Source organism: Mugil cephalus, chromosome 17 (assembly GCF_022458985.1).
Source record: "Mugil cephalus isolate CIBA_MC_2020 chromosome 17, CIBA_Mcephalus_1.1, whole genome shotgun sequence".
Taxonomy (NCBI): Eukaryota; Metazoa; Chordata; class Actinopteri; order Mugiliformes; family Mugilidae; genus Mugil; species Mugil cephalus.
Window position 1 is genome coordinate 9,969,736 of NC_061786.1, and position 26,698 is coordinate 9,996,433.

At 42.1% G+C, this 26,698-nt stretch overlaps 5 protein-coding genes and 1 pseudogene across 5 annotated transcripts; 5 read left to right on the forward strand and 1 right to left on the reverse strand.

Moving 5' to 3' along the window:
- Positions 1-4: 4 nt before the first annotated feature.
- Positions 5-2,235, forward strand: LOC125023799 (annotated as a pseudogene).
- A 268-nt stretch (positions 2,236-2,503) lies between these two features.
- On the forward strand, positions 2,504-4,468 carry LOC125024177 (olfactomedin-4-like). Its single transcript, XM_047611893.1, has 5 exons — positions 2,504-2,635; positions 2,744-2,908; positions 3,007-3,219; positions 3,308-3,455; positions 3,532-4,468. Exons 1-5 carry the CDS (start codon positions 2,540-2,542, stop codon positions 4,359-4,361), a joined length of 1,452 nt encoding a protein of 483 aa, XP_047467849.1. The 5' UTR covers positions 2,504-2,539; the 3' UTR covers positions 4,362-4,468.
- Positions 4,469-6,418: 1,950 nt separating this feature from the next.
- LOC125024181 (olfactomedin-4-like) lies at positions 6,419-8,377 on the forward strand. Its single transcript, XM_047611902.1, has 5 exons — positions 6,419-6,569; positions 6,657-6,824; positions 6,904-7,116; positions 7,209-7,350; positions 7,436-8,377. Exons 1-5 carry the CDS (start codon positions 6,510-6,512, stop codon positions 8,227-8,229), a joined length of 1,377 nt encoding a protein of 458 aa, XP_047467858.1. The 5' UTR covers positions 6,419-6,509; the 3' UTR covers positions 8,230-8,377.
- Positions 8,378-9,566: 1,189 nt separating this feature from the next.
- LOC125024178 (olfactomedin-4-like) lies at positions 9,567-11,766 on the forward strand. Its single transcript, XM_047611894.1, has 5 exons — positions 9,567-9,707; positions 9,779-9,943; positions 10,351-10,563; positions 10,637-10,781; positions 10,870-11,766. Exons 1-5 carry the CDS (start codon positions 9,597-9,599, stop codon positions 11,661-11,663), a joined length of 1,428 nt encoding a protein of 475 aa, XP_047467850.1. The 5' UTR covers positions 9,567-9,596; the 3' UTR covers positions 11,664-11,766.
- Positions 11,767-12,379: 613 nt separating this feature from the next.
- Positions 12,380-19,902, forward strand: rps6kl1 (ribosomal protein S6 kinase-like 1). Its single transcript, XM_047611891.1, has 12 exons — positions 12,380-12,563; positions 13,138-13,254; positions 13,424-13,597; positions 13,921-14,045; positions 14,216-14,308; positions 14,475-14,522; positions 14,917-15,049; positions 15,132-16,595; positions 16,670-16,759; positions 17,866-17,948; positions 18,034-18,129; positions 18,292-19,902. The coding sequence occupies exons 3-12, from the start codon at positions 13,462-13,464 to the stop codon at positions 18,400-18,402; spliced, it is 2,379 nt and encodes a 792-aa protein (XP_047467847.1). The 5' UTR covers positions 12,380-12,563; positions 13,138-13,254; positions 13,424-13,461; the 3' UTR covers positions 18,403-19,902.
- dlst (dihydrolipoamide S-succinyltransferase) lies at positions 19,585-26,482 on the reverse strand. The gene is made up of 15 exons (XM_047611895.1): positions 26,309-26,482; positions 25,316-25,349; positions 25,196-25,235; positions 24,772-24,833; positions 24,383-24,457; positions 24,237-24,292; positions 23,887-23,995; positions 23,616-23,789; positions 23,335-23,420; positions 23,106-23,203; positions 21,695-21,825; positions 21,242-21,315; positions 21,067-21,150; positions 20,815-20,982; positions 19,585-20,254 (listed from the first exon to the last, which is right to left on the reverse strand). Exons 1-15 carry the CDS (start codon positions 26,369-26,371, stop codon positions 20,120-20,122), a joined length of 1,389 nt encoding a protein of 462 aa, XP_047467851.1. The 5' UTR covers positions 26,372-26,482; the 3' UTR covers positions 19,585-20,119.
- Positions 26,483-26,698: the final 216 nt, after the last annotated feature.

Below are 26,698 nucleotides of genomic sequence, written 5' to 3' on the forward strand. Positions count from 1 at the left end.
TGTTATGTCATATATATATTATGTGGACACGAGGGCCTTGTCTTTTTTTGTTACATCAAACAATGAAGGTCTTGAGGCGCTGGACCTCAGCTGGAATCATCTCAGAATGAAAGGAGCTGTGGCTTTTTCTGCTGGACTGAAGGTTTGGCTGTTAAATTAATGCAATTCGATCACAGATGTTGTACACAGCGCCCCATCACTATCTCCACGCTTAGGTGAATATGATGTTAAAACATCTCGACTTGTCTTGGAATAGTTTTGGGAATAAAGGAGCCCTGGCCATGGGAGAGGCCCTAAAATTCAACAACACTCTGGTGTACCTCAACCTCAACAATAACCGCCTAACCAGTGAGGGCATCAGCATGCTGTGCAGGGGTCTTGAGTTCAATGACACGCTCAGAGTCCTGCTGGTGGGTGGATATGTTTGTATTACTGTAACATAAATCACCAGTATGGCCTGAGAGGTTTTTGAAATGATGTTTTACTGCTTTACCCTTGAAGCTGGCTTACAACTCTTTAACAGTAGAGGGAGCTCTTGCTCTAGTCAATGTGGTGAAGAACACACCTAGAACTGCCTTAGACGAGATCAACATATGTGTGAGTGATTGTACCATGACCTGTTATTTGCTAAAAAACAGTATTACGAGTTAAACACTGCACTCCATTCATCTGTAATATGTATGTTGTCTTTCTTCTTAACAGAATGTGCTTGTAAATGAGAACTTTGTGCATTTCTTGGAGGTCACATGTCAGGAGCATCCTGGTCTGGATGTACAATATGGAGGAGTACAAGGCTTTATTGCTCAGAAGCCACTGAAACGCATTGATCCAATGAAAGTCATCCAGGTTGACCAAAAAGATGACCAGTTGCATCCAAATGTTCACTCATTAATTTATTAAAAATTACATATATTCACGATTCCTTTTCCGAATAAATTGTCTAAACTTTTTCTACCAACGTTTGTGTGGAACTTCTTTGGGAACATAGAGAATGACTGCACCATGCAAGTCCCTGTTGCTGACTTCAGAAGAGCTGTTCAGGTTTCCTGTTATATTGATATATAGAACAGCACAAACTTTCCAGGAAGTACACCACAACTGAATGTCAATGATAGATCGAGAAACATCCCCTGCAACCACTCATGAAAAATATAAAAGGGACAATGAACTGATTCTTTTTCTTCTTTTTGTGTGAAACTATGTTAGCAATCTAGCATTCCGTTGGATCGATACCAGATTGAGGAGCTGATTCAGAGGCTTGATCGTGACAGGACAGGAATGGTGGACTACAGCTGAGCATTTTCCCTGTACAGTCTGATAATTCTCACAAACTGGCCATCTAAATTGCTTTAGAGAGCAGAGATATGATGTCTTTATCTCTGGAACATGTTACTTTGTGTTTTTACAATCCCTGGTCTTATCTTAAAACTAGCATAACACTAGCAATTTGTTCAGATCTTTACCCTAAATTATGCCCTCAAAACCGCAAAAGTGTTCAATAAAGCAGTTTATTAGGCTTATCTGATGCTTCTGTGGAGGGGACTGGCGGATACAAGAAAACAAATGATGAGAGATCACTGCTGCCAGCTGAAGAAGTTTTAATTCCATCAGAAAAAAGAGAAGCAGAAGAGTGGCCGCATCCTTAAAACCTTCCAGAATGCTGTGGAGGCAGTTACACCTCACAGCTCCATGGTCATATCTCCAGGAGCCACCAAAGAGGACTCAAGTGGCCCCCAGCACTTTTCTGCCACCCCTCTCAGCTCCTGGCACCACATTGTCATGTCTAATGGCAGTTGCTACTCTGTCACTAATCAATGTCCACCTGCCAATGTTAGGGGGTACCACACCTTACCGTCCCACCAGTTCCCCAGCAATGCACTCCTACTCCCAACCCAACCTGCTGGCTGACTCCCCTCGCTCTGCTCCAGACAAGTCCATCTCTGCTCAGGGCATTCGCTCCGATCCAGAAATGGACCACAGTAAGCTGAGCCCGAGTTCTAGCAGCCTGACCAGGTCCAGGCCTGCGCTTAATGCCAAGCAGCCATAGGGTAAAGTCAAAAGCAAGAAAGTGAAGAAAAAGAAACCAAAGAAACATGCAGATAAAGGCTCAAAGGATCCGACACAAACTGTCACATGATGTGAACTTATCTTGTGTCTTTTTACCTGGTTTCTTTGTCATACACAGTTAAAGAAGTATTTTCATTTTTGTCTTGTGTCTGTCTTATCTCAAAAAATGAAAAATAAATAAATAAAATAAATAAAAGTTGTGTACAATTCATCCCAGCTCTTAAATCTATTAAGCAATTCAGCCAACTCCTGGTCAGAGGTCAAGCTTTTCCTGGGAAATTTGCCAGACCTCAGATACTGGTTTATGCCCAGCTACTTATGGATGAATTCAAACAAAGATTCAAAGTTTCTGGGTTTTGTTTGCTTAAGATAACAGTATGTATATCTTGACATGTTGCTTTGGCTAACAATGGTGCGAACATGGACAGGTGTGCATGCGGCATTATACTGACACAGGATATATAAGTTGTGGATGTCCAGGTATCTCAGTCATAACCACTCTGACAGCACCAGAATGATCGGCACTCTGTATTTCTTAGCGCTGCTGAGCTCCGCAATGGCCTGGGGGGTATGTATGGCATGACTTAGATGCAACCAATTCATCTTCGAAGATATACTCATGTTACAGGTAAGATGATATCTGTTCATCTGACTCCTTTTCTTCCCCCAACCCCAGCGTGTTGGCCTATGGAGCAAGGGCAGTGCAAGGAATGGGACAGGAGGGGACATGTGTACCTGTGATGCCTTCCTGCCCAGTACAACCTTTCCTGTAAAAGATTTGGTGGTGGTAGAGCAGACAGCTGTGGAGATCTCACACAAGGTGGAGCTGGAGATGGGCAAGGTATTCAGATCTTAGAACCATTTACAAATGAAACAAAATACATATATTAAATTATGTGGCCACATAACTTAAGTTCCTTTTTCTTTACACAATTCCAGCTGGAAGACTATGAAATCAAGTTGACATCATATGCCGAAAAGATCATGAAATTGTCAGCTGAAATTAATATAATGGAAAAGAACCCAGATGATTACAATGATGCCGACTTTGAGGACAAAAAGGTGGAGATTAAGCAAATGGAGGCCCTGATTAAAGAACTGCAGCTCTCCATCAAAAGCTCCACCACTGTCTTTGAGTCCCTGCATGTACAGGTATGTCCTTGACTGCAGATATGTGGGAGGTTACCGCAGCAATAGATGCAGTGTTGATCTAAGGCTTAAAAATTGTGTCATATTTCAGATCACAGCCATGGAGGAGACCTTGACGAGACTGGAGATTAGCTACGACAAGAGCGTGGTCCTGAAGACCCGCCGAGAGTACATCAAGGTGCAGCTGGAACTGGAGGAATGCGAGAGGCGCCACCAGGAGCTTTTCAACCCTGACATTGGTAAGCTATTCACATTTATATGTAAACTTTATTTCCCATTTGGACTCATTCAACTAATATTTGTCTCTCTGCGCAGGCTCTTGTGCTCACACTGGTATCATCAAGGTCAGCAAACCCATTGTAAGCCAGCTGAATGCTCAACTAAACTCTGGCTTCAAATACGGAGGCTGGGGGAAAGATTCGAAGCCCATTCCAGACAGAGAGTCTATGTACTGGTACTCTGGCTACTCTAGTGCTTCAATTGTTGACATTAGGTTTTACATTGACTACAAGAACCTCATCTTGAGAAACCACTTCCAACATCACAACATACATAGCGGCTGGATTGGTACAGGGAACAATTTTGTCATTCGTGATAATACTCTCTACTATCAGATAAACAGTCCATTTGCGGTGGCCAAGCTGAATTTCACCACCATGAATTATCAGAACAGGGTGATCCCTGGAGCCAGCCCCAGGTTTTCTTACACTGGTTCCCCCAATCAGAACTTTGACTTAAGTGCTGATGAAACTGGTTTGTGGGTGACCTATGCCACAGAGGAGTCTAGCGGTCGGTTGATCATTGCTAAAATAAATGAGGCTTCTTTTGGAATAGAGGAGGAGTATGTGACTAGTGTTTACAAACCAAGCCTGAGCAATGCTTTCATGGTGTGTGGTGTTCTGTATGCAGTCAGGACAATTGATATCCAGACCGAAGAGATATTTTACAAGTATGACACCAAAACCAAAGAGGAGAGCTACATGAGTGTTCTCTTTGAGAGGTTCCAGGAGAAGTTCTCCAGCCTGGACTACAATCCAACTGACCAGAAGCTCTACATGTACAATGATGGCTACTATGTTAGCTACCATCTGTGGTTTAACCACACAACTGAAGCCACAATGCAGCCTCCTTATCTTGTGAGCTAAATCATTTTCTGTGATTTAGTGAAATATTATACCTTACAAATGAAACAATCATTGTCTATCTCCCTTTTTCCTTCTCCTTGATGATTAATAAATGATTTTAAGCATTACAAAGGTATCATGTGTGTTTTCGTTTCTACTCACTGTAGAAAAGGGGTATGAGTACATCAATAAGTCACTCAACATAAGTAGAAATGCCTCTGTATGTAGAGTGTAACAAAGAAATCCTCTTTAAAACCTTTCTTATGTAATTGACCCAAAAACATTGGGTTCCATCACTGTATATGCAAAAGAGCAGCATTGATTCCACTTCAGCATTTTTAAGCACCGTCCTTTCATTATTCATTATTTCATTATTATTTAAGCAGATGGAACAAAGACCCACTTGTACCATAATGAAAATTTATGGACAACGGCTCATGAGCCTGTGAAACACTGTGGAGGTAGTGTGATGTATGACCATGCCTTGCTTCCAAAGGAACTGGGCCGACGGTGTGTGAATTTGAAAGTGTACATAGGTATATTCCGTCTGCTCAGACTCAGTCAAATGAAGCAAAGACTAGTATTGGATATGGGTCCAAGACTTAAAACTATTAAAAATGAACATTTAACTTTGATTAGGATGAACTGTCTGAACTGGGACTGCATATACGGTTGCAATACCTACTCCTTTGATACAATTTAGTTGTAAATGCCCTCAAATTAAAAATACAATAAAAATAAAATTAAAAATAAATTGTTGCCTAAAAGCACAAGGTCCTTACTGCACACGGATTTCAGATATTCAGACTTCAATGACAAATCAGTGAATTTTGGTTTTGCTCTCTGGATGATTTTTGGATTTTCTAACATAAAAATGTGTATTAAGATCAAAATAACAAAAATAAAAAAAGTTAAAATATCTCGAGTCAAAGCCGTTGGGTCTGGTCAGGCACTGACTTTCATCAAGTTGAAGGGGTGATTATTTTGGTGTTGATGTTGGAGATTGCTATTTGGCAAGTTTAAAATCTAAAATGTGCCATAACTCTTAAATAAAGCATGTTCCACCACTGACAGTTTAATTTGTTTTTATACTGCCCTGCATGGATGTGTCCTCTATCTCCACTCAATTATTATAGATTCGTTGTTGTGTCTGTTTATTTATCACCTACCTATGTATATGGTATAGAGGTATGCAATAACTGGAGAGCTTTCACAGACAATACTCTGTTCATAAAGCAGACTCTACAAATCCCACGATATGTGCGTCAGAGTTTTGTTAATGTGTGTGTTTCTCATGTACTATCAGAGGTTCAGTTTGAGGCATGGGTGTGTTCGTACATAATCAACACAGCTGTAGGTGGGGTGTGATACCCTGTCAGGCTCACAGTATTAAAAAGTGACAGCATTGTCATGCTTATAATGCCACCTATTATTTTTTATTGATCATCTTGTGACAATTCAGTGTTCTGCTGGGAAACTTGTGGACCTGACATTAATGTAGATGCTACTTAGATGTACCACCCGCATAGACCAGGCCAGGCACCCCCATCCGATACAACTCAAAAAACATGAAAAACAGCAACGTGTTAATTTGTGTTCATACCTGCGTGGTCATAATGTTGTGCCTGATTGATGCATTTTGACATGTTGAATTAAGATCACCTACATTTCATTCAGTCACAATCACGGGATTATAGCTATTCCAGATGAACTGCACACTGTCCATTACAGTTTAGTTTTGAAAAAGTAGGGATAGTAGAGCAACAAGTGCAAATATACACTCATAGCTTGACTTATAGCTCTTTCGAGCATATGGCGATGTAAAGCAACTATTTGCAGTTTTAATGACTTCTTCCTACAATATAACACTTGCGAGACTAAACTATCAGTCCATAAATATTAACATAAGGCGCATATAAGGTGCATAACAACTGCATATGGCTTGTTTCTCACCCACACCTCGTTCACATCAAACTTCAAGCGATAATTCTTCTGTGCTTATTGTGAGCAAATAAGGATCCTGTCTTGACTTGTGAACTAACATCTGCTCATGCGTTGAGCTCATAATAAATGTGCAACATCAGAAGGTGAGGAGCTGATAAGAGTTGTCTTTAAAAGCCCTCTGATCAAGCCACCAACGGAGACAATTGAGAGGTGAAGATAGACAAAATGCTGCCAACTCTGCTGCTGCTGCTCATACCCACCCTCAGTCCTGCTTCAGCCTGGATTGTAAGTGACTCCTGTCTTCTATCTTGAACTATGCAGACAAACTGATCATCTATTAAAATTAACTCTCTTTTTTATGATTATTATTAGCCAGTGGAGGATTGGGAGTCTGGAAATGTGACTGTGTCAGTGGGTGAGTCTGGTCAGTGTGTTTGTCATGTGTATACGCCCGACACCAACTTCCCTGCTGACCGCGTTCAGATCATGCAACAAACCAGCAAGGACCTAATCCTGGAAGTGAAAATCCAAACGAACAAGGTGCAGTAGGTCTCAATCATGATCTGAAAACATTTGCTGAGACATCATTATACTAATGCCTGCTGTTTCATTCTTTCAGATGGTGAGCTATGGGGGTAAGCTGGAGGTCTATCTAACTGATCTGTCGGACCTGACGGTTAGAGTGGCCATGCTGGAGAGCAACCCAGACAAGTACATCAAACTTGACTTTGAATTGGTCAGGGTTGAGCTTGAAGAGTTTAAGGCTCTCGTGTCTCAGCTCAAAGGTTCCCTCAACTCCACCTCACCCGTTTTCGACAGTCTGTATGCTGAGGTGAAAAGCCCGTCACCAACCATACTGCAAATAACATCACTCTTCCCTTCTTTGTTGCATTTCTGGATTTCAATGTACGCTTTTGTTCGTAGATCCACAACATGACTCTTGTTGTGAACCAACTCGAGACTTTTGACAAGAGCAACCTGGATGTGATCCGCATTGAGTTTGCTAAGCTGCAGAAGAAGCTGGAAGAATGTCAGAAGGATCAGGAGTTCATCAAGCCAGATATTGGTAAGACAATCAACCTAAGAGGCTGGAAAATACAGAACACCTTAGACACTGCCAATCATTTCCATCATGTTTTGTTTCTTTCCAGGCAACTGCAATCACACAGGCATCATGAGACTCAGCAAACCAATGGTGGTGCAACTGAACGCTCATTTGAATGCAGGCTACCAATATGGAGGGTGGGGCAAAGACTCCAAACCTCTTCGGGGTCTTGAGTCTATGTACTTCTACGGTGCATACACCGGCCCCGCCGTGCATGACTTCTACTTGTACTCTGACTATGAAAAGCTCCTTCTGAGGTCTGCATTCAAACACCATGATATACCAAGTGGGTGGGAAGGTACCGGTAACAATTACATTGTACACAGTAACACAATTTATTACCAGCACAACACACCCTTCAGCATGACCAAACTGAATCTGACCAGCGCTGCATTTGAGTCAAGAGTGATCCCAGCTGCTAGTCAAAGGTTCTCGTACAGTTACTCAGACAACCAGAACCTGGACTTTGCAGCTGATGAAAGTGGATTGTGGGTAATGTATGCCTCAGAAGAGAGCAAAGGCAAAATTGTCCTTGCTAAAATAGATGAGAAATCATTTGGCATTGTAGATCAGTGGAACACTGCTGTGTTCAAGCAGTTAGCGGGCAATGCTTTCATGGCCTGTGGAGTCATGTACGCCACCAGGTCAGTGGATCTCAACACTGAGGAGATCTTCTATGGATTTGACACCAAGACGGGGCAGGGGAAACACCTCAACATCCGCTTCCAGAAGTTCCAAGAGAAGTACACCAACCTGGACTACAATCCCACTGATCAGAAGCTCTACATGTACAACAATGGCTATTATGTGACATATAGTGTGAAATTTAACGATGAATGATTTAATCTTCTAGGATCTATCGTATTTGTGATTGATGCGATTGATCTGTATTCTCTTTGTTGTCACTGAAGCCATATGAAGCTATGTTATGTAATGCATAGTCTTTTTACTGTCTTTTCTTGAATAAAATCAAACTGAAGCATTCAAATAATGTGAAATGTCTTCTTTTTGGAAATAATACAATTAGAAATTACTGATAGATAAAAGTTACGTGTCTGGTGTTATTATATATTTCCATATAATCAAAGAGAGCACAATTATGGCATGCAATAAGAGTTAAATATAAAATAAATAAAAGTTAAAACAAAATAGCTTTTAAGAAATAAATATATGATTTAACAATATACCTTATATCTGCTTCAAATTATTGGGACTCAATAGATATTGGAATTTACACTGTAAATAGTCCAAACATCTTTCCATCTATTATCTATTACTGGTACTTCTCCAGAGGGTTTTAGGGGTCTTTGTGTTTTGATTGAAGACAAAATGGACATTCAGCCGATACCGTATATTGCATAGGTCTTCAATAGGGGGTCCGTGGAGGTACTGCAGGGGGGTCGCAAAATCTTTCGTTTATTAGACATTTTTTTTATATATTTTTTCATTTTCCTCCACAAATTGAAATTTCTTTAAATACACATTAACATAAATCCAACATATTTCAGTAAAGGGATAAATGGAGGCAGAAGATGTATCTTTCAGTCACCACCCTACTGTTGCACATGTTTGAAATAAAAATAAATAATAATATAACATAAAATGATAATAATAACGTATTTTCATAAATAGCACAAGGCTGAGTATAATATAGAACAAATATAGTCCTTACTCAGTTTCTCCATCAGTTTGGGGGTTATTGGCCCACAAAGCATTGAAGAAGCCTGGTATATTGTAATGAAATCCTCTGTGCAGACAGTGCAATTACATGAGTTTTCTCATTGCTGATTTGTTGCTTTTAAATGTGCTTTGTATTTAAAATTGACTTGACTACTCTTGAGAGGACATAACCAAATGCATCTGGCAAACAATACATAGCACACTGCAGCAGGAAGTAAATTTTCAACAAACAATACGCTACAATATGATACAATACCATACCATAATAACACGATCTCTCCACAGAGAAATTTGATGCGCACATGCAGCTGCCAGCGATGCAGCAATATGCACAATACAGTGACTTTCAGGATTCAGTGGTGTGACAGTTCTATCAGAATGTACAGTGCAAACAAAAGAATACAGCCATAAACTATACAACTGTAATAGCCTATGTACAGTATGTATAGTATGCACACCTGCACTGATCTCATGGACGCTAAAGGCTGTGAAATGACTGTCGCACGCATCAGCTGTGCTAATAAGAGATGACCATAGCTATCCCTTCTGAATCAGCCAGACACACCACCGGCAGAGACACAATGCCTTTGACTTTACTGCTGATCTTTGCCTTACCGAGTCTTGCATTGGCTTGGCTGGTAAGTTCAAATGATGTTTAGTATAGTGAATTTGTATCATACAATAGCTGAATTACTGAATTTGCTCTCAGCCAGTGGAGGACTGGGAGACAGGGAATGTGACCATTTCTGGTGATGGACTGGAGTGCGTTTGCAGTGTGTTCCTGCCTGACAGCGCCTTCCCTGCAGACCGAGTACAACACATGCAGCAATTAACAACTGATCTAACGCTGGAGGTGGAGATTCAGATGAATAAGGTAAGAATGAAACAGAAAACACCCTCTGCATTTATCTTTAGAAATTTTGGAACAAGCTTTGTAAAATTTCATTTATACAGTGAATATATATAATATGTTATATACACAGTCCACTGAATCACAAGATTACACAATACATTCATTAAAAGGTACGTTCCTAAATTGTTACCAAATTTTTTTTTTGATATCGACCATTTCAAAGTCAAAAATTTAAAAGAAACCAAACTCTTTTCTCCAGTAATAAATGCATGCATCACAACTGCATAAAAAATATTATTACATTTCCTATATGTATTCACATTATTCACTTTTTTCTTTGGTGTAAAATTAACACAGAATACATTTGAAGCTGTCTTTTATTTATTTTTTTCTAAATCTAACTGCATGACTGTGTTTGTGCCTCTCAGATTCTACTCTATGGGGGCAAACTTGATGTCTTCTTAGGAGAACTGTTGGACCTGACAGTCAGAGTGGCCCTAATGGAGAGCAGCCCTGACAATTACATCAAACTGGATTTTGAGCTGCTCAGAGTGGAAATCACAGAGTTTGAGTCCCTGGTGTCTCAGCTCATAGACTCCCTCAACACCTCTTCGCCCACGCTGGACAGTCTGTACTCCGAGGTGAAGACAGTTTGCAGCGGAACTTCTTCTGCTGTTTTATTGATTGTGCACTAACCTTGTCTGTTTCTATCAGATTCACAACATGACCCTGATCGTGAATCAGCTGGAGACGTACGACAAGAGCAACCTGGAAGTGATCCGCATTGAGTTTGCTAAGTTGCAGAGGAAGCTGAAAGAATGCCAAGAGGATGAAGATTCATTCTTTAAGCCTGACATTGGTGAGTTTATTGGACAGTCACATGGACTAGCTGGTCAACAGCTGTGTGTGACACTGATCAACATCTCACCTTTTACTTTTCTTTCCAGGTAATTGCAACCACACAGGAATCACTGCTGTTAGCAAGCCCATAGTTATCCAGCTTAATGCTCACTTGAACCCAGGTTACAAATATGGCGGCTGGGGAAAAGACTCCAAACCAGTCCGAGGCTTTGAATCAATGCACTGGTATGGTGCATACAGCACTCCCTCAGTGTATGAATTCTACTTGTATTCTAACTATGACAAAATCCTTCAGAGGTCGTCCTTCACGCACCATGGTCTGCCACAAGGGTACGAAGGTACCGGTAATAATTACATTGTTCATGGCAACACCATATATTACCAGGCTGCTAATCCACTGAGAATGTCCAAACTGAATCTGACCTCTTCAGTTTTCAGTCACAAACAAATGACGAAAGCAAGCGAAAGCTTCACTTACACTCACTCCCCAAAACAGTACCTGGACTTCTCTGCCGATGAGAAAGGATTGTGGGTAATGTATTCCACAGAGGAGGTCAAGGGTAACATTGAGATCGCCAAGATAGATGAGAAATCATTTGGTATTGAGAGTGTGTGGACCACTAATGCGTTTAAGCCTCTAGTAGGGAATGCTTTCATGGCGTGTGGAGTCATGTATGCCACAAGGCCAGGGGGTCTGAAGACGGAGGAGATCTATTACTCGTACGACACTGCCACTAAAGAGGAGAAATACATGAGTATCCCCCTCCAGAAATTCCAGGAGGAATTTGCCAACCTGCACTACAATCCCACTGACCAGAAGCTCTACATGTACAACAACGGCTACTACATGTCCTATCGTGTGAGGTTCAATAAAGGATGAGGCCTCCTGTTCTCGATCAGCTGTATTGTAATTAATACAAATGATATTTTACAGGATATCTGAGATCTCTGTGACTGTTTGTGGAATAAAATCAAAACTGAGCATTCAATCGAGTCTCCTGGTTTGTTTCTCTTTGGGTAGAAGTTTGCAAAATAATATATATCAGAAAACCTTATCCAGAACTCTGCATTTTGGATAAGGCTGCAGCGACTGATCTGATCTGGTCCTCATTTCCTTCTCTCTCAGGACCAGTCTGTAGTTTCCCCATTCTGTAAGCCACCCTCCCTTAGAGAGGGCTGCTCTCCTTTGTGCTGTGGCTGGAGCCTGGCTCCATCTGGTACGAACACCAACTCCCTGGAGATTAAGAATTCTGGGCAGGGTGATCTCTCCATTCACAGGGACATAAAACAAATCCAGTAATTATTATATCAGGACAGTCACTCTGAATGGGATTTGTCAATAGTAAGCACCAAAATATGAACACGGCCCTTTTTGAAAGGAAAAGTCAGAGTTAAAATGGCCTTCTGTCAGCGCACACAAAAAACAGCACTGTCTCTTTAAACCCTCCAGCATCTGTCAGGATGAGAAGAGGGGGAAGTGAGAGCTGTGTGTGGAGTGGTACCCTGAAGTGACATCATGCTCAGCCAATCAGCAGCCTCGCCTGAGCTCTCTCCTCCTCTCCTGCTCCAAGGATGACTGTGTCCTGGCCTCTGAAGAGACGGGCTGCTGATGCTGCTGCTGCTGCTGCCGGGGCGGAGGATCCAGGCCATGCTCGCCTCTCATCAGGTGCAGTGTGTGTATCTGTGCGTGTACACGCGCTTTTATGTGCTATCCGCGCACTAATGTGTCATTATGAGCTGCCACCTCACCAGCTCATGTGAGCTGCTCGTTGAGAAGATGGTAAGTAATGATGGAGGAGGCTGAAGATGGCTTTGTGTCTTTCATCACACTCCATGGCTGTGACCAGGATGATGTGTGTGGACTGAATGTGTGATATTTTGTTTTTGGTTGAAAGAGAAGAAAGGGGAACATGGCCTTATCATATTTTGAGAGCTATAGTCAGCTGTAGTCTTACATGGGAGACTTGTTATATATTTGTGTCATGTAACACATACTTGTGGAAGAATAGGAGTGATTTTGACTGTTTTTGGAAATAGGACATTTCATGTGATTTTTGTCAGTGTGTGGTTAAAAGTCTATAGGAAATCAGTGTGTCTACAGTGTGGCATACACAGACACGAGACAGTGCTACATGATTTGGGTGTCTGCACCTCTCTTCCCGTTTATACAGGTTTTTAGTCATGCTGTAAGTATAAATAACGCAATTATCCTGAGACTGAGTGTCTTAATGCTCTGACTCATCCCTCTATCATCGTGGACACTTGCTTCTTTCCAGTAGTTCCAAATATTATGCATAATTGCTTTCACTTCCTGCTCTGGCGGAAATGTTAACTCTTTGTTTCCAACGGCTCAGATGATCATGTCTCACTGCAAAGACCTGCGCCTTAGAGTCACTGGGGGCAGACGCACGCCGAGCCTAGTGAGGACAGACAGAGATGTGTCCTGCTGTTGATAAGGCCAAGGAGCAAAGGTGAGTGCTAAAATAACCAGTTACAGCGACTGAAACCCCTTTAAGAGCTAAAAAGGAGCTATGATCCACTGAGAAATGCAGTTTCTGTTTCTACTTTCAGATACAGCTTATATATCGTAGCTATGTCTGCTAAACTTGCAATGATTTGAACTTTTGATGCCGTGCACAGGCCCATCTGGACCTTGACGGGTCCAAAACAAGGCAGCGATGGCAAAGAGAGATTACCTGGTGGAGGCGGCCAAGCAGATCCGCATGGCACTGGACAGTGAGGTCAACGAGGACTATGAGGCAGCTTTCAGCTACTATAAGAATGGGGTGGACTTACTGCTGAATGGGGTTCAGTGTAAGTGGAAAACATTTGGTTTTAAAGGTGGCGTGACACACTGAATGAGGAATGTAAAGAGGCACTTTACGCAAGGCATGTGACAGGACCAGAATAAAAACAGGAAGTCACAAACCAAAGGTTAAACACAGATTTGGCTGTTAACCAGAGGGTTTTCCTCAGTGTGTCAATAGTCAGCTGTGTGTTACTCTGTCTGATCAAAGGCCGAAAGATTTACTCAGGACGGGGGCTTGTCTGAGACACATTATACTCAGAGCTTCACTGAATTCTTCGTCTCTGTTGGTGTCTGAAAGAGCTGTTTTTTTATTTTTATTTTTTTATAGTGGACCCAAACAAGGAGCGGCGGGAGGCTGTAAAAAGAAAGACAACCCAGTACCTGAAGAGAGCCGAAGAAATCTTTATAACACATCTACAGGACAATCTGGGGAAGGGGAGCTCTCATTTGGGAGTAAGACAGTCATCCTTTATGATTATCACTTGCAAAAGAGGATCTTGTTAATCGTAATGTAGTGTTCTACACATAGCGGCAAAGTTGCGTCAAACTCGTTCTTAGCTTACGCTCTTGGCATCTGAGCACAAACACGTGGTTAAATATCCGTTTGGGCTATTCATTGGCAGGGCTACAGCAGTCTGAGATTTCGTCCAATCAGACACCTGAGTTCACCCGTGGAGGATCTGGAGATGTGTAAGGTGGTGGGAGTGACTGATAAGGTAGATATGTTTGGACTCTTAATACATATAAGATGCATATTTGTTTCGATACAAGTGCTTAAAGACAGAATTAAAATGCAAATGATCAAATTCCAGTACAACCATTAAAGCTGTTTATGACTAAATATACTGTAGTAATTCATGTTTTTATTCTTTTATTACAAAGGTCTTGATTGTCCAAAGCATGGTCAACAAAGAGATGTTTGTCGTAAAGGTGAGTGTGCATCTTACTGTACTTTCAGACACGCCCAACGGACAGCAGCAGCCATGCATTGAAATTGGAGATGTTTTGGGGGTTGTCGTCTGGCACCAGGCCAGACCTTGTATTCTGTGGCAAGCCAGTCGATGGGAGATCTCTCTGTCCTGTCTCCCTGATTTTCACGCAGCATTGATCTGCCCCTGAGCTCTCCCCCTTTTAGCCAGTGCAAGTGCACCTCAAATTTCAGTGAGAATATGGTAACAGACACTAGTAAGACACTCACTTTGTATAAGGCCTTTCCAGGCAGTAGTTAATTTTGTTTTTTTCCTGTAACCATGTTTGAATGAATATTAAGTATTTTATATTATCACACTATTATCGGATTTATTCATTATATGCGTTTTTGCAGAGCCTGGTCAAATCAAGCTGGGAGAGCAGGGACCAGCCAACTATCATTCCTCAAGGCGTGCCATACATGGTCAAGCTGCTACGATATTATGTCAGTGAGGATGCTGTGTATCTGCATCTGGAGCATGTCAAAGGTGAGCAACTTGAAAGTCAGCAATCCGTCCCTTGGCATTCATCTAAATAAGGTGCAATGCTCATTTATTCGTGTTGTTCTAGGTGGGAGGCTTTTCTCCAAACTGCACAAGCTGAGGAACGAGAAGGCCAAGGAACACCCAGAATGCTTCGCTTCTGGTCAGCCTAGCATCAAGCTGAAGAGCAGCTACACCTCGCCCACAATAAGCACAGACTACCAGCACAGCAGCAGCGGGAGCACAGCGGCGATTCCAGAGAAATTAACCGACGAGAGTCCAGACACAGACTTCCTGACTTCATGGGATGAGACTCAGCAGCGGCTGGAAAGCTGCGGGACTCACTCCTACATCGAGGAAACGGGTTGCCTGCAAAACACGCGGTCTGCAGCGTCGTTTTATACCAAGCTTGACCGGCTTACTCTGGTCTCCGGCTCGACCAGGACACAGGTCGACACCCGCATCCACCCACCAGCTCCTAGTTTGTGTTTGCACTCCAGTGAAACTCAGGAAACGCAAGCTCTTCCCCTCTCCTGCGCTCGTGTCAGTCAAGCGCTCGATGTCATGTCAGAACTCCATAAAAAGAAAGCAGGGATGGGACTGATAGAGTGCAGCTCGGATTTTGAAGTGGCCTGGAAAGCTGCGGACCCCGTGCACAACTGTGAGAAAATAAACCCGTATGCAATGGCTGACGGCAATTTCCCAAGAACACTAGGACAAACTGCACCACACACAAATCAGACCTCAAGTATAAAAGCAGGCTCCCCAAACAGTGAAAATAACCGTTTGAGTTCCTCCCCTGCCATCTTGCATCTTCCTTTACATTGCCAAACTCAGATCCGTGGCAGAGCATCATGGGATACTAACGGCACTTGCCAGGGATCTGTTTTAAGTGGGAACTCTGCGGAAATAGCTAAAGATTCAAACCAAGACACCAGCAGTCCCACTGCAGAAGAAAGAAATGGCATGGTGGTCATCAGGAGCACAGACAGAGCAGTTTTTTCTGACCACACAGATACAAGAATCACCTCAGAAAGCTCTTGGCCTTCATCTGCTTCCCTCTGCCGTGGCATTGCAGAAAAACAGGGGACATCTCCAGGTCTTCCTGTGACCCACTCAGGGGTCAAACACAAAGGGGAAACATGTTCCCGTGAGACAAAAGAAGACAGAGAGCAGGCTTGTGAATTGGTGAGTCCCGGAGAGAAAAAAGCACCTGCAAAACAGGGATCATTTGTGGAGTGGTTTTCTTCCCGCGCTCTACATGCACCTCCCCAACAAAAGGGAGATGATGTGGATGCTTTCCTTAAACCAGAAGCCCCAGAGGGTCAGGGAGAAGACCAGATCATAGAGGTGGACGGATGGTGCCACCTGCCTCGGTTCCCCGTCAAGTCCCCTAGGTCTGCCGATAAGGCCATGCAGACATGCTGGGGGCTTCCAGAGGCGGAGGTGCGTGTCTGGGGTGCGCAGATCCTGTTGGCCCTGGAGAGTCTGCATCAGCAAGGCATCCTGTGCCGGGATCTGAACCCGAGAAACGTCCTGCTCACCAGCAATGGTGAGTCTGTCAAATATAAGCGAACGACCATGTGAAGGAAACCTTGAGCTTAACTGGGCAATATGTTTTCACAGGAAAGGTGTGTTTGACATTTTTCAGCCAGTGGAGTGAGGTCCAGTCAGAGATTAGCTCCAGAGCCATGGAACAGATGTACTGTGCTCCAGGTAAAACCATGCTTCACTGTAAGCTGACGCCAGCCGTGGCTCCTCAGAGCCGCTTATTAAGGAGAGTCTGGCCAACTCAAATCATGGGCGCCAAGTTTGCAACATCGGAGATTCTATAGTGTAACCCTCTTATTTTCACCATTAAGGGCCTGATAAATGTTATTGCCGACGTCTGTCAATATGTAAAAGGGCCTCACTTAAATATCCCTGCATCTACTTACCTTAAATATCTTAAATGAGTCTGTAAAATGCTTTGTTGGACAATCACCTCAACAGTCACGGAGCTGTGTTTACTCAGAAATAGTGAAAATTTAATTACTGTTTTACTGTTAGCTTGGTAGACTATTATCATTATATCATTAGCACACTAGCAATAATAACTAGTAACCGAGGCAAAGTTACGTGTCAATTAAATTTGTCTCTCTACATGGACGTAAATTACATGCACATGTAGATTTCACAGTGTGTATGACGGGAGCTGCTGTTTTTCAAAGTCTTTAGTTTAAATAAGTAGCTAACATAAGGTTTGGTTAACTTCAAACTACATTCATTTGTAAAGCTGTGCTGGTCGTTTTTGGGATCAAGGCACACATTAATGATGGTATGACTGTATTTTTCCTTTATAAAATCTTGACATTTACCTCACATAATAGGGAGAAATCAGTTGACATCCAGTTCTTTCCTTTAACCTGCTCCCATAACTTTCTCCATTGTTTTCCTGATCCTGTGCTGGAGCCTTAGGCTAAGCACGGTGTGGTATATTTTAACTTTTAATTCCATTTTATTCTCCGTTATTGCCACTTCTCTATAGCTGAATATTGTTTAGATGTAGCAAACATGGCGCCCATGAAACACGTGACCAGATCAGAACCAGTCAGCACAGCGGGATAGCTCAGACGGTCCAATCTCTAGTTGGCCAGACTCTCTCTAATATACGGCTCTGTGACTCCTTAGTGCAACCTGCCACCTAGTGGTAACATGTAGTACATCGGCTTCACTCTCTAAAAGAGGTCAAGTTGTCTACTTTACAACGATATAAAAAGACATAACATCCCCTTTTTGAGAAATGTTAATGTAACTAAACTCAGGTCATTGTGCACTGACAGAAATTGGTGGAGTGTCAAGAGTCACAGAAGCTTGTGATTGGTGGAGTCTCGGGGCTTTGCTGTTTGAACTTCTAACAGGAATGGTAAGCTAAAAGGTCAACAAGCAGCTGTTTAGTGAGGCACCATTCTTACTAACCACACTCAACAATGGCTTCTGAACTCCTCCAGCCACTGTGGCAGCTCCATCCCGCTGGAATCCACTCGCACACCCAGCTGCTCATCCCCGACCACCTGAGCACTGCAGCTGCGTCTCTGCTCACTGAGGTTAGATTTAAGGCTTGATAAACAGACTGCTGTTCTAAATATTCTGTTCGATGGGTTAGGGTTAGGGTTAAACTCTAACACTAAACCCCTCCCCCGTAGTTGCATCACACACACATATTTACACATTGACATTTGATCTGTCTGCATTATGCTCCTCCACAGCTACTTCAGTTTGATGCTGGCTATCGCTTGGGGTCAGGAGGCGGAGGCGTAAGTGACATCAAGTGTCACCCCTTCTTCAGCGGAGTGTCCTGGAAAGCCCTGAGCTGCTGACTGGAATTGAGGACACCCCTCTAATCCCAGGATGCTACACCGGACTACTCGAAAATAAATACAAGCATCCTAATGTGGCCCAGATGGACGTAGCACCAGATTCTGTTTTCGACTGCATTGTGTGCTTCCCAAAGAAAATAATATATAATGATCATAATAAAAACTAAAACAAAACTAGTGAGCCCGCAATGTCCCCGATGAAACGAATTTTGCAATTTTGATAGTGAAGTTTTACACAAACACACAATCAACCTGCATGAAAACTGACAAGACTTAAACTTCAGTCGTGACAATAATAAAAGATTATTAGTATTGTAGAAAGACAGCGGTAGGCAATAAGTGGCCATATCTTCGTTGCACATCTTTGAACGTTTAATTCCTGCGACACAGCATTTGTAAGTTTGGCGTTTTGGGGCATATTGATAAATCAAAGAAGGCAAAAGGAAGACAATTTCAAGTTTGTTGATTGAAAAGCTCAGTTATAAACATCACCTCTTAACATAGCAAGCCATTTATGATCTATATATTACCAGAGCAATACTATAGAAATGTCTTATGTGTGGATGAGGACATATTTGAACTTTTTTTTAGTCACTTGTGACCCAAACCATCCAAACTCAGACATGTGCTGAGCTGAAGGAAATTTCCTAAAAAGTATTAAAGCATTTTCCACCTATTAACATGCACGTCTATGCAAATAATTTGAGCACTTTGGGTCTTTAGGTTTTTCTCCATAATGGAGGATACCACGGCGGTGTTTGATGAGCTGATTGTACAACATGGCTACGATATACAGTCAGTCAACAACAATGAGGAGTTCACCAGCGGATGATATACAGCGGCCTAGTTGCACATTATGGAGTCAGTCTAAGCAGGAACAGGCAGAAGAAATAGAGACAGCTTCAATCTGCAGAACAGCAATGATTTCCACGTTGCTTTGAACAGTATATTTAAAATGTACCTTGAAATGGAACTCGTATGAATTAATGCTGTTTTGAAAGCAAAGGTTGGGCTCGTGAATTGTTGACTCAGTTTTGCTGTCTTTGCGTTAAGAGTCTGATTGACTTATGTTACATACTGGTGTCGAGGTTATAAGTAATTGAGACCATGTTCAAGCTATTAAAGCCAGTACAATATTACAACTATATACACAAAATAACTTTCAAACAAAAAAAAAAAAAATACAGTTGAGTAATGCAGCTTTTATTGTTTAAAACTTTTCTTAAATATCTTTCTCACACAGCATAAAGAGAACGTTGCTCATAATGTCCACAGTAGATGGGACAGAAGATTTCTTCACTTTAGAGATTTTAGAACATAGTGTTTCTAGGTTAGATGTGCTCATTGTTCTTCCCTCAACCAAATACGAAAATCATATTATGCATTTTTATCTGTGTTTGCCATTTGTAACACAGGAAGTGGAACATTTTTCAGCTGCATGTAGAAAATGACATATGGCGAACATGAGTTATAGAATATATCTTTTTTTTTTCTTTTGATCTAAAGACCAGCACCAGATACACCAGACCCCGACATTTCTCCACAACTGCACCACCGCTACCCGCATTAGAAATGTCCATTGCACAACCCAACTGTTGTCCAAAAATCCTAGTTAACCAATACAACAATACATTAACTGCAGTTATGTTCATCAGGTGAGTACGGCCACGGTTTTTGTAGGGTGCCTTGTTTGGTTGGGCCTGGAGTTCACGAGGGTTCACATGTCGATCAGCAGCACCCTGGGGTCCTCCACCACTGACTTGATTTTACGCAGGAAAGTAACCGCCTCTCTCCCATCAATCAGACGATGATCGTACGTAAGAGCAACGTACATCATGGGACGGATCTCCACCTGGACGAGAGAAAGACATTGAGACCAGATTCCTCACAATATGACCGAGCGGTTAGTGTTAACTCTTAAACCTAAACCTCATAAAGATATTATTAGAATGAGCTTGATTTCATATGCAAATTGTACAGCCGAAACAATACATTGATGTTGAAGTCTGCAGAAAAAAAAATCATAAAAATAAATAAATGATAATTTTTGTCAGTTTTCTAGCAAAAATGCCTTTGGATTGTTGGTCAAGTTATCACGTGTGCAGGCGTCATGTTAAGCTAATGCCACTGAATTATTATTAACAATAAAACAACCTGAGGTTGCAGATATAGTCTACTGTTCACCTCTTAGTAAGCCACATTACAATGTTTATGAGTGTTATATATAGACAGTGCTCATCTAGATTCTCAACTAGACAATCTTAAAAAAAAAGAATAGGCACACAGTTGTTAGTGAGTTAAAATATAGACTAAGTTGTAATCATTACTATTTCTAATACTATTCCCAACTAGCACTCCTATTAAATTGCGTGTCTGCTGTGCGTGTGCTTGTCTGCGATTGGAGACACAAACCTTGCCACCGATTGCAACGGGCCTGTCAAAGATGCCATGCATGCCTAAAATGGCCGACTGTGGCGGGTTGATTATAGGTGTGCCGAACATGGACCCGAACACGCCGCCATTGCTGATGGTGAATGTTCCTCCGTCCATGTCCTCGACAGCCAGCTCGTTCTTACGGGCCTACGAACACACAGTTACGTGTCATTATTATCACACAATGGGAAAATGTCGAGACAACCTTTCACAAAACAATAAAAATATTACCTTTTCTCCTAACAAGTTGATGGCCTTTTCAATATCAGCAAAGTTCATTCCCTCCACATTTCGAATAACAGGAACGACCAGACCCTGAGAAAGAGGTTAAATGAGTGAATTTTCTTCTCTTCATGTTAGAGGTAGGTGGGCTATCAGCATAATTAAAATGGTCCACTTGTCTTACCTTTGGTGTGGCAACGGCCACACTGATGTCAACATAGTCCCTGTACACAATCTCTTTGGTTGTGTCATCGATTACTGGAAACACAGAGAAATAAACATACATAAACTGTAAAACCTTCAACACGTTTCTCACCAAGAATAAGTTCCTTTTCTTATGAAAAAATTTCTGTGACGAGAAAGCAAAAAGTCAAGGCAAGTGAAACCCACAGACGATTATAGACTTTAAAAGGCAGCAATACAGACACCGCCTGTTTCACTGCGGTCTATCTAAATAGGTCAAAGTGGTCTCAGGGCAGTAAATAAGTTAGGGCTGGTTTTGAGGTTTGGCAATGAAAGATAGTGAAACTTAAATCTTTTTCTTCACCACACACGACTTGATACCAAACGTGCAAAGACACAGTCAGAACTGACACCACAAAGTCAGGCATCTCAGCCTTTAAGGTCAGATCTATACCGGCATTGACAGCAGGTTGGTCCTCCAGAGCGTACGCGGCAGCCTTCACAAACGCAGACATGAAGCCCAGCTTGATGTTGTGCTTTTTCAGGAAGGCATCTTTGTAGGACTTCCTCATATCTGTGATGTTGCTGTAGGAAGACGAAAGCAAAGATTAGCAAGTGGGAGCATCAACCAGGCTGTTGGACAAAAAGCATTATTGAAGCATACAACGTGTTCGTAATATCAATGATCGTAAATGTGGTGACGACAACAAATTTATGACCATGTTGCCGCTCTGAATTTCTGAAATTAAACAAACCAGTAATGAATGCTATGCAGAGCTGATGGGCTGACCCTCCTGCTGACAAATGAACCGTCTCTGCTAATGTTATCCTTCAAATGTACAAAATATAAAATAAAATCTATGAGAATAGTTTTCAAATATTGCGATCACGGTGACAGATACAGTTCATTAATGTGACAACATTTTTACATGTACAAACATGTACTTCTTTGTTGGCTACAAAAGAATGTTGTTGCAGATAGTGGCAAATAAAGCTATTGAAATTGTCCCGCTAATTGTTTCACTATTGCTCATTTTTCTCTTGTATCTCTCTTTTTAATTGTTTGTTTTCCTGTCTCTAACCCTGTTGAAGCTCTAGGGTTTCTCCGCTAACATAATTAGCCCCTCCCAAGACACAGACTCTCCGAGAAAGGAGAGAAGAAGCGATAAAAATCTTCACTTTCTAGAGCCTGTAAATCTTATTGGGCTGTCATAAAAGCCCATATCGGTTGAGGCAGCTCTTCCACTCAGAGCGCAGGTCTCTGTGGGCCCCTGCAGATGCTCCAACCTCCTGTTCCGACCAGCTCCTTCGGCTCCAGATGAGCCCTAGCCTGGGAAGTCTTCCTCCAGACCGTCAATGTCAATCTAATTAGGATACATAGAAAACCCTGAATAGCCGAAAGCTGACACCACACATTTGCGGGGAAAAGAAATCCTCAAAGTGTCCTCTTCAGCACAGGGGGCAAGTGCAGACAATAACATTTCCTTGTAAATTAATAAAACCTGTTTTAACAATTCTTATCTTCGTTTTAGATGGAATTACGACCAAATATTTACATTCCAGTGTTTAACAGGATATTGGGTTTCAAAAAGCTTTTCCTATTGGACAGATTCCAATCTATAGCCATTTGTGCGAGTGCTGTTTTGGCTTTTAACGCTCACATATACAGCATGTAAACTGCATGTACGCATAGCACAAACAAACAGGTACCTGAACGTTCGCTTCGTAAACTCTGTGAAGTCGGCCTTTTTTTGCAGACACTTCTATTTATGCATGTGAACGTAGCAAAAACACATTTCAAGTTTATTATCGAAAATAGCACCGAGTGTTTATCAATGTGGGTCAACTAATTTAAAATTTCCTACCTCATGTCGACCTCATTAAACGTAGTGAGCATAGCGCAGGTGTTTTGGGCTTCCTTCAGTCTCTGGGCAATTCTCAGTCTCATGCGGTTCATCTTAACCTAAATCACAAAAAAAAACAAAAAAAAAAAAAAAACAACATTACTGACCTCAGTAAACATTTCATGACATTTATTCTACATTATATATTATATAATGTAAAAGTCTAAATATTATGCATATTTCTCTTCACCCTGCTTTCTGTTCTAGCTCCTTTAGGTCCTCCCTCGGCTGGGGAAGCGGGTGCAGTTGGTGCAGCAGTGGGCTTGATGGCTGAAACTGTAGGAAGACATAAGCAGAGTCGACACAACTAGTGAGTATCTCCACCGATAGAGATTTAGCGAAAAACCCCTGAAAGCTGCTGCCAGTAGAACACCAAACAATGATTAATCATGCGAGCTAGAGGTCAAGAACACTGATGTCAAGCAAAACAGTTCTCACATGACACCGGCCGTCTGTCAGATGACTGCTAACCTGGTTTGGTGTCCATAGCATGTGCTGGCACAGGTGGCACAGGGGGCATGGTGGTGGGAATGGGGCCCACAGCTGAAGGGGGAGGAGGTGGAGGGGGGGCGGCGGAGGGTGGCGGAGGGGCTGCGGCGGCCGGGGCCTCGGCTTTGGGAGCTTCTGCAGCTTTGGGAGCACCAGCTGAAGATACAGACATGAAGAGTTAGACATCACAGGTGTACGTTGTTACTTTGATGAGCCTGTGGTTTTCGGTGAAAATCACCACAGCACTACAAACCTCCTTTTCTGAGCTTGAAAAGTGGAGTTCCCCCTTCGACCTTCCCTCCATCTGGGACCAGGAGTTCCTCAATTACTCCAGCAGCGGGAGAAGGAACCTGCACAGACGTCTAATAGCACGGAAAAACAAATTACTACAAGCTTTAAAATGAAATTAAAGAAGTTCCAGGATTTGTTTCTGCTATACAGTAAACACCTGATAAAATTGAAGAGTGGACTGCAATGAAACTTTGGGGATAGCCATCGTATTAATTTCATTGATTTTAGTTTAATACTCTGAAGGTTCCATTTCCATAAACAAAGGCCGACAATCAGAAACAAAATGAACTTGTTTGGCTTATTTAGTTTTACCTTGTCAGTCTCAATTTCACACACCACCTCATCCTCAGAGACGGTGTCTCCAACAGCTGTAAGAAGAAAACCACCCTTTTTTTTAGAAACTCGCCGGTGTCTGCGTTAAAAGCGGCAAACTGATGTTTATTAACTAAATGGATTACCTTTCTCCCACCTCACATCCCCCTCTGTGACAGATTCTGCAAATGCAGGGGTCTTGACTGTGACGACTTCATTTCCTGGTAGACAAGAACAAGTTGAAAGAAATGATGTCTTTACTGCACGTGTTGGCGGTTCTGCTTAACACTCAGAGTAAGTGTTAAGGTAAAACTCTTGGTGTGTATACTGGTGTGGTGTAGACGTGTGTGGGTGTGTGTGTGTGCTTGCGTGACTGTTTATGCGTTTGTGTGTCTCGTTGTAATGTTTTATATTTTTTGTTTTGTTTTTGTTTGTTTTTTTTATGTAAAGCACTTTGGGTTGCGTTTTAGTATGAAAAGTGCCATATAAATAAGTAAAGTTTGAAGTTTGAAGCATAGAAGAGGGTAAAACATACTGTAGGCTACAGATGTCCTGAAGTACTGGATTTGGAAGACAGTGGACCGGGGATCGTATTTTCTGAAAAATAAAAACAGTCAGTCAGAAAGTAAGTACAAATCTGATAAAAATAAAATAAATTCATACTGGGCATGTGTATGAGTGTCTAAGAATATTTCTAATGAATCACTTAAATAGGAGACACCTGCAGAGGCACTGATAATGGGAAAGTCGGCTCATGACTGCGTTTTAATGGCAAGGTTATGACACTTTGAGAGGCTAGAGGCTTAAAACGGTCCAACAAAACTGAACTAGTTTCTCACAAACTCTGCATCGTGAAACGTTTTCTCGAATCAGCTACGTAAATTTCTCCGTCTCTAGTTTAGTGTATGTGTGTATACCCTGGTCAACTCACAGCCTTCACAGAGTGTGTGTGTACTTACACGTTGTTGTTGACAGAGATAGAATGGCTAGCAGACAGAGCTGTTAGAGGAAGGACAAGAGAACCATGTAACTTTTAGAGACTAAGATAAGACCGTGATTTTGAGAGTAAGCACACGTACCTGCCGTGGCCCGACGAGCTAACACATTATTCCCCTGTGAAAAGATACAGGCAAACATTACAAAACATCAGCAACTTCATTAATGTTTTTTTTTTTTTTTTTCTTAGTGCACAACAAGCATTATGCAATAACAAAAAGGTTCAAAAATATACACTTGTAAGTTGGTTTACCTTGCATACAAAGTTACATACCAATGTCTAACAGTTGTGGTTGTACTTAAATAGCAGCAGAACCAGAGGAGTGAGTGCTGCCGGTCAAAAGTCACTTTAACATGCCTCACTGTGTCCTTCGACATGATCAATGAAATGATCTATGGAAAGATCCGTCTGACAACTTGTCTGAGCGGTTTATCATGACAACTTGGCAAGAAACGTCGGAGGATACTTACAAGTGGACAGCTAATTTTACAGATGCATTTAAGACCATTTGTTTACCACTGATCTTAAAAATCAAACGGATAATAAATCCAGACACTAACTTAGATAAAACAGGAAAATGAATAAATCAACATGGCTTCCAGTGCAGCTACAAAAAGCTATTCTACAAATGAAAACGACTAAATTCTTGTATTCAATACAAGCGTGGTCGTTTTTGCCGGTATACCTCCATATGACCTCGGCTTGATGACAGCTAGAAGCAGCTAGCCTGCTCTTGGGAGCTATCAACATAAAGGTGGTTATATGCACTGGCTTTATATGAACCAGCTATGTTAGGTCAACCACCTCTAGCTTTCACGTCAAATAGCGACATCAGAACAATAGAGGCGGTGTGGCTGTAAACTTTAATCAGAGCTGTGTGAAAGACCTGTGGAGGAAAGTGTCATACTGTCCTTGGCTTGCAATGTTACGGCCTGTGTGTGGCCTGTAGCAGCGAGCTGGCTAGTGCTAATGCTAGTGACAACGCTAGCGTGGAAAACAGAAGCTGGCGCTTCGCCCGCGCCGAGGAGTCATATCGCGCGTGGCAACGGCGACGTTTCACTCGTTTGTTGCCTACCTGGCGGATGGCAGAGAGGGAGCGGCCAAAATTCCTGGTGAGACACCGGGAATGGGATAACATGGTAGCTGTGTGACAGCAGCCTGTCAGCGGAAGAGGAACTCCGGTCACAGCAGCAACAAGCTAGGCTAGGCTAGGCACGCGCAACAGCAGCAGCCGAGGAAGTAGTGTGGGATAAACCAAGTGATCCGAGTGGAGGGGGGAGGGAAGGGGGAGTCCTTTATGTGGTCCCGTCTGACCCTTCAAATAGTACTTAAGGCACAACAATAAAATATAGCAAAACATTACACAGTAAAGCTTATACCCAGTGGAGCAGAACAGAACAGATCACAATAGAATAGAATAGAATAGAATAGAATAGAATAGAATAGAATAGAATAGAATGGAGAC

Coding starts and splice junctions, on each gene's coding strand:
- LOC125024177 (XM_047611893.1), top strand. CDS start 2,540: ATGTCCAGGTATCTCAGTCATAACCACTCTGACAGCACCAGAATGATC. Junction 3,220..3,307: donor TTGAGTCCCTGCATGTACAG/GTATGTCCTTGA, acceptor GTCATATTTCAG/ATCACAGCCATGGAGGAGAC. Junction 3,456..3,531: donor GCTTTTCAACCCTGACATTG/GTAAGCTATTCA, acceptor CTCTCTGCGCAG/GCTCTTGTGCTCACACTGGT.
- LOC125024181 (XM_047611902.1), top strand. CDS start 6,510: ATGCTGCCAACTCTGCTGCTGCTGCTCATACCCACCCTCAGTCCTGCT. Junction 6,570..6,656: donor GTCCTGCTTCAGCCTGGATT/GTAAGTGACTCC, acceptor GATTATTATTAG/CCAGTGGAGGATTGGGAGTC. Junction 6,825..6,903: donor TGAAAATCCAAACGAACAAG/GTGCAGTAGGTC, acceptor TCATTCTTTCAG/ATGGTGAGCTATGGGGGTAA.
- LOC125024178 (XM_047611894.1), top strand. CDS start 9,597: ATGACCATAGCTATCCCTTCTGAATCAGCCAGACACACCACCGGCAGA. Junction 9,708..9,778: donor GTCTTGCATTGGCTTGGCTG/GTAAGTTCAAAT, acceptor ATTTGCTCTCAG/CCAGTGGAGGACTGGGAGAC. Junction 10,564..10,636: donor TGGACAGTCTGTACTCCGAG/GTGAAGACAGTT, acceptor TGTTTCTATCAG/ATTCACAACATGACCCTGAT.
- rps6kl1 (XM_047611891.1), top strand. CDS start 13,462: ATGGCAAAGAGAGATTACCTGGTGGAGGCGGCCAAGCAGATCCGCATG. Junction 16,596..16,669: donor CGTCCTGCTCACCAGCAATG/GTGAGTCTGTCA, acceptor ATGTTTTCACAG/GAAAGGTGTGTTTGACATTT. Junction 16,760..17,865: donor ACAGATGTACTGTGCTCCAG/GTAAAACCATGC, acceptor GTGCACTGACAG/AAATTGGTGGAGTGTCAAGA.
- dlst (XM_047611895.1), bottom strand. CDS start 26,371: ATGTTATCCCATTCCCGGTGTCTCACCAGGAATTTTGGCCGCTCCCTC. Junction 23,790..23,886: donor TTTCAAGCTCAGAAAAGGAG/GTTTGTAGTGCT, acceptor CTGTATCTTCAG/CTGGTGCTCCCAAAGCTGCA. Junction 23,421..23,615: donor TGCTATGGACACCAAACCAG/GTTAGCAGTCAT, acceptor GTCTTCCTACAG/TTTCAGCCATCAAGCCCACT.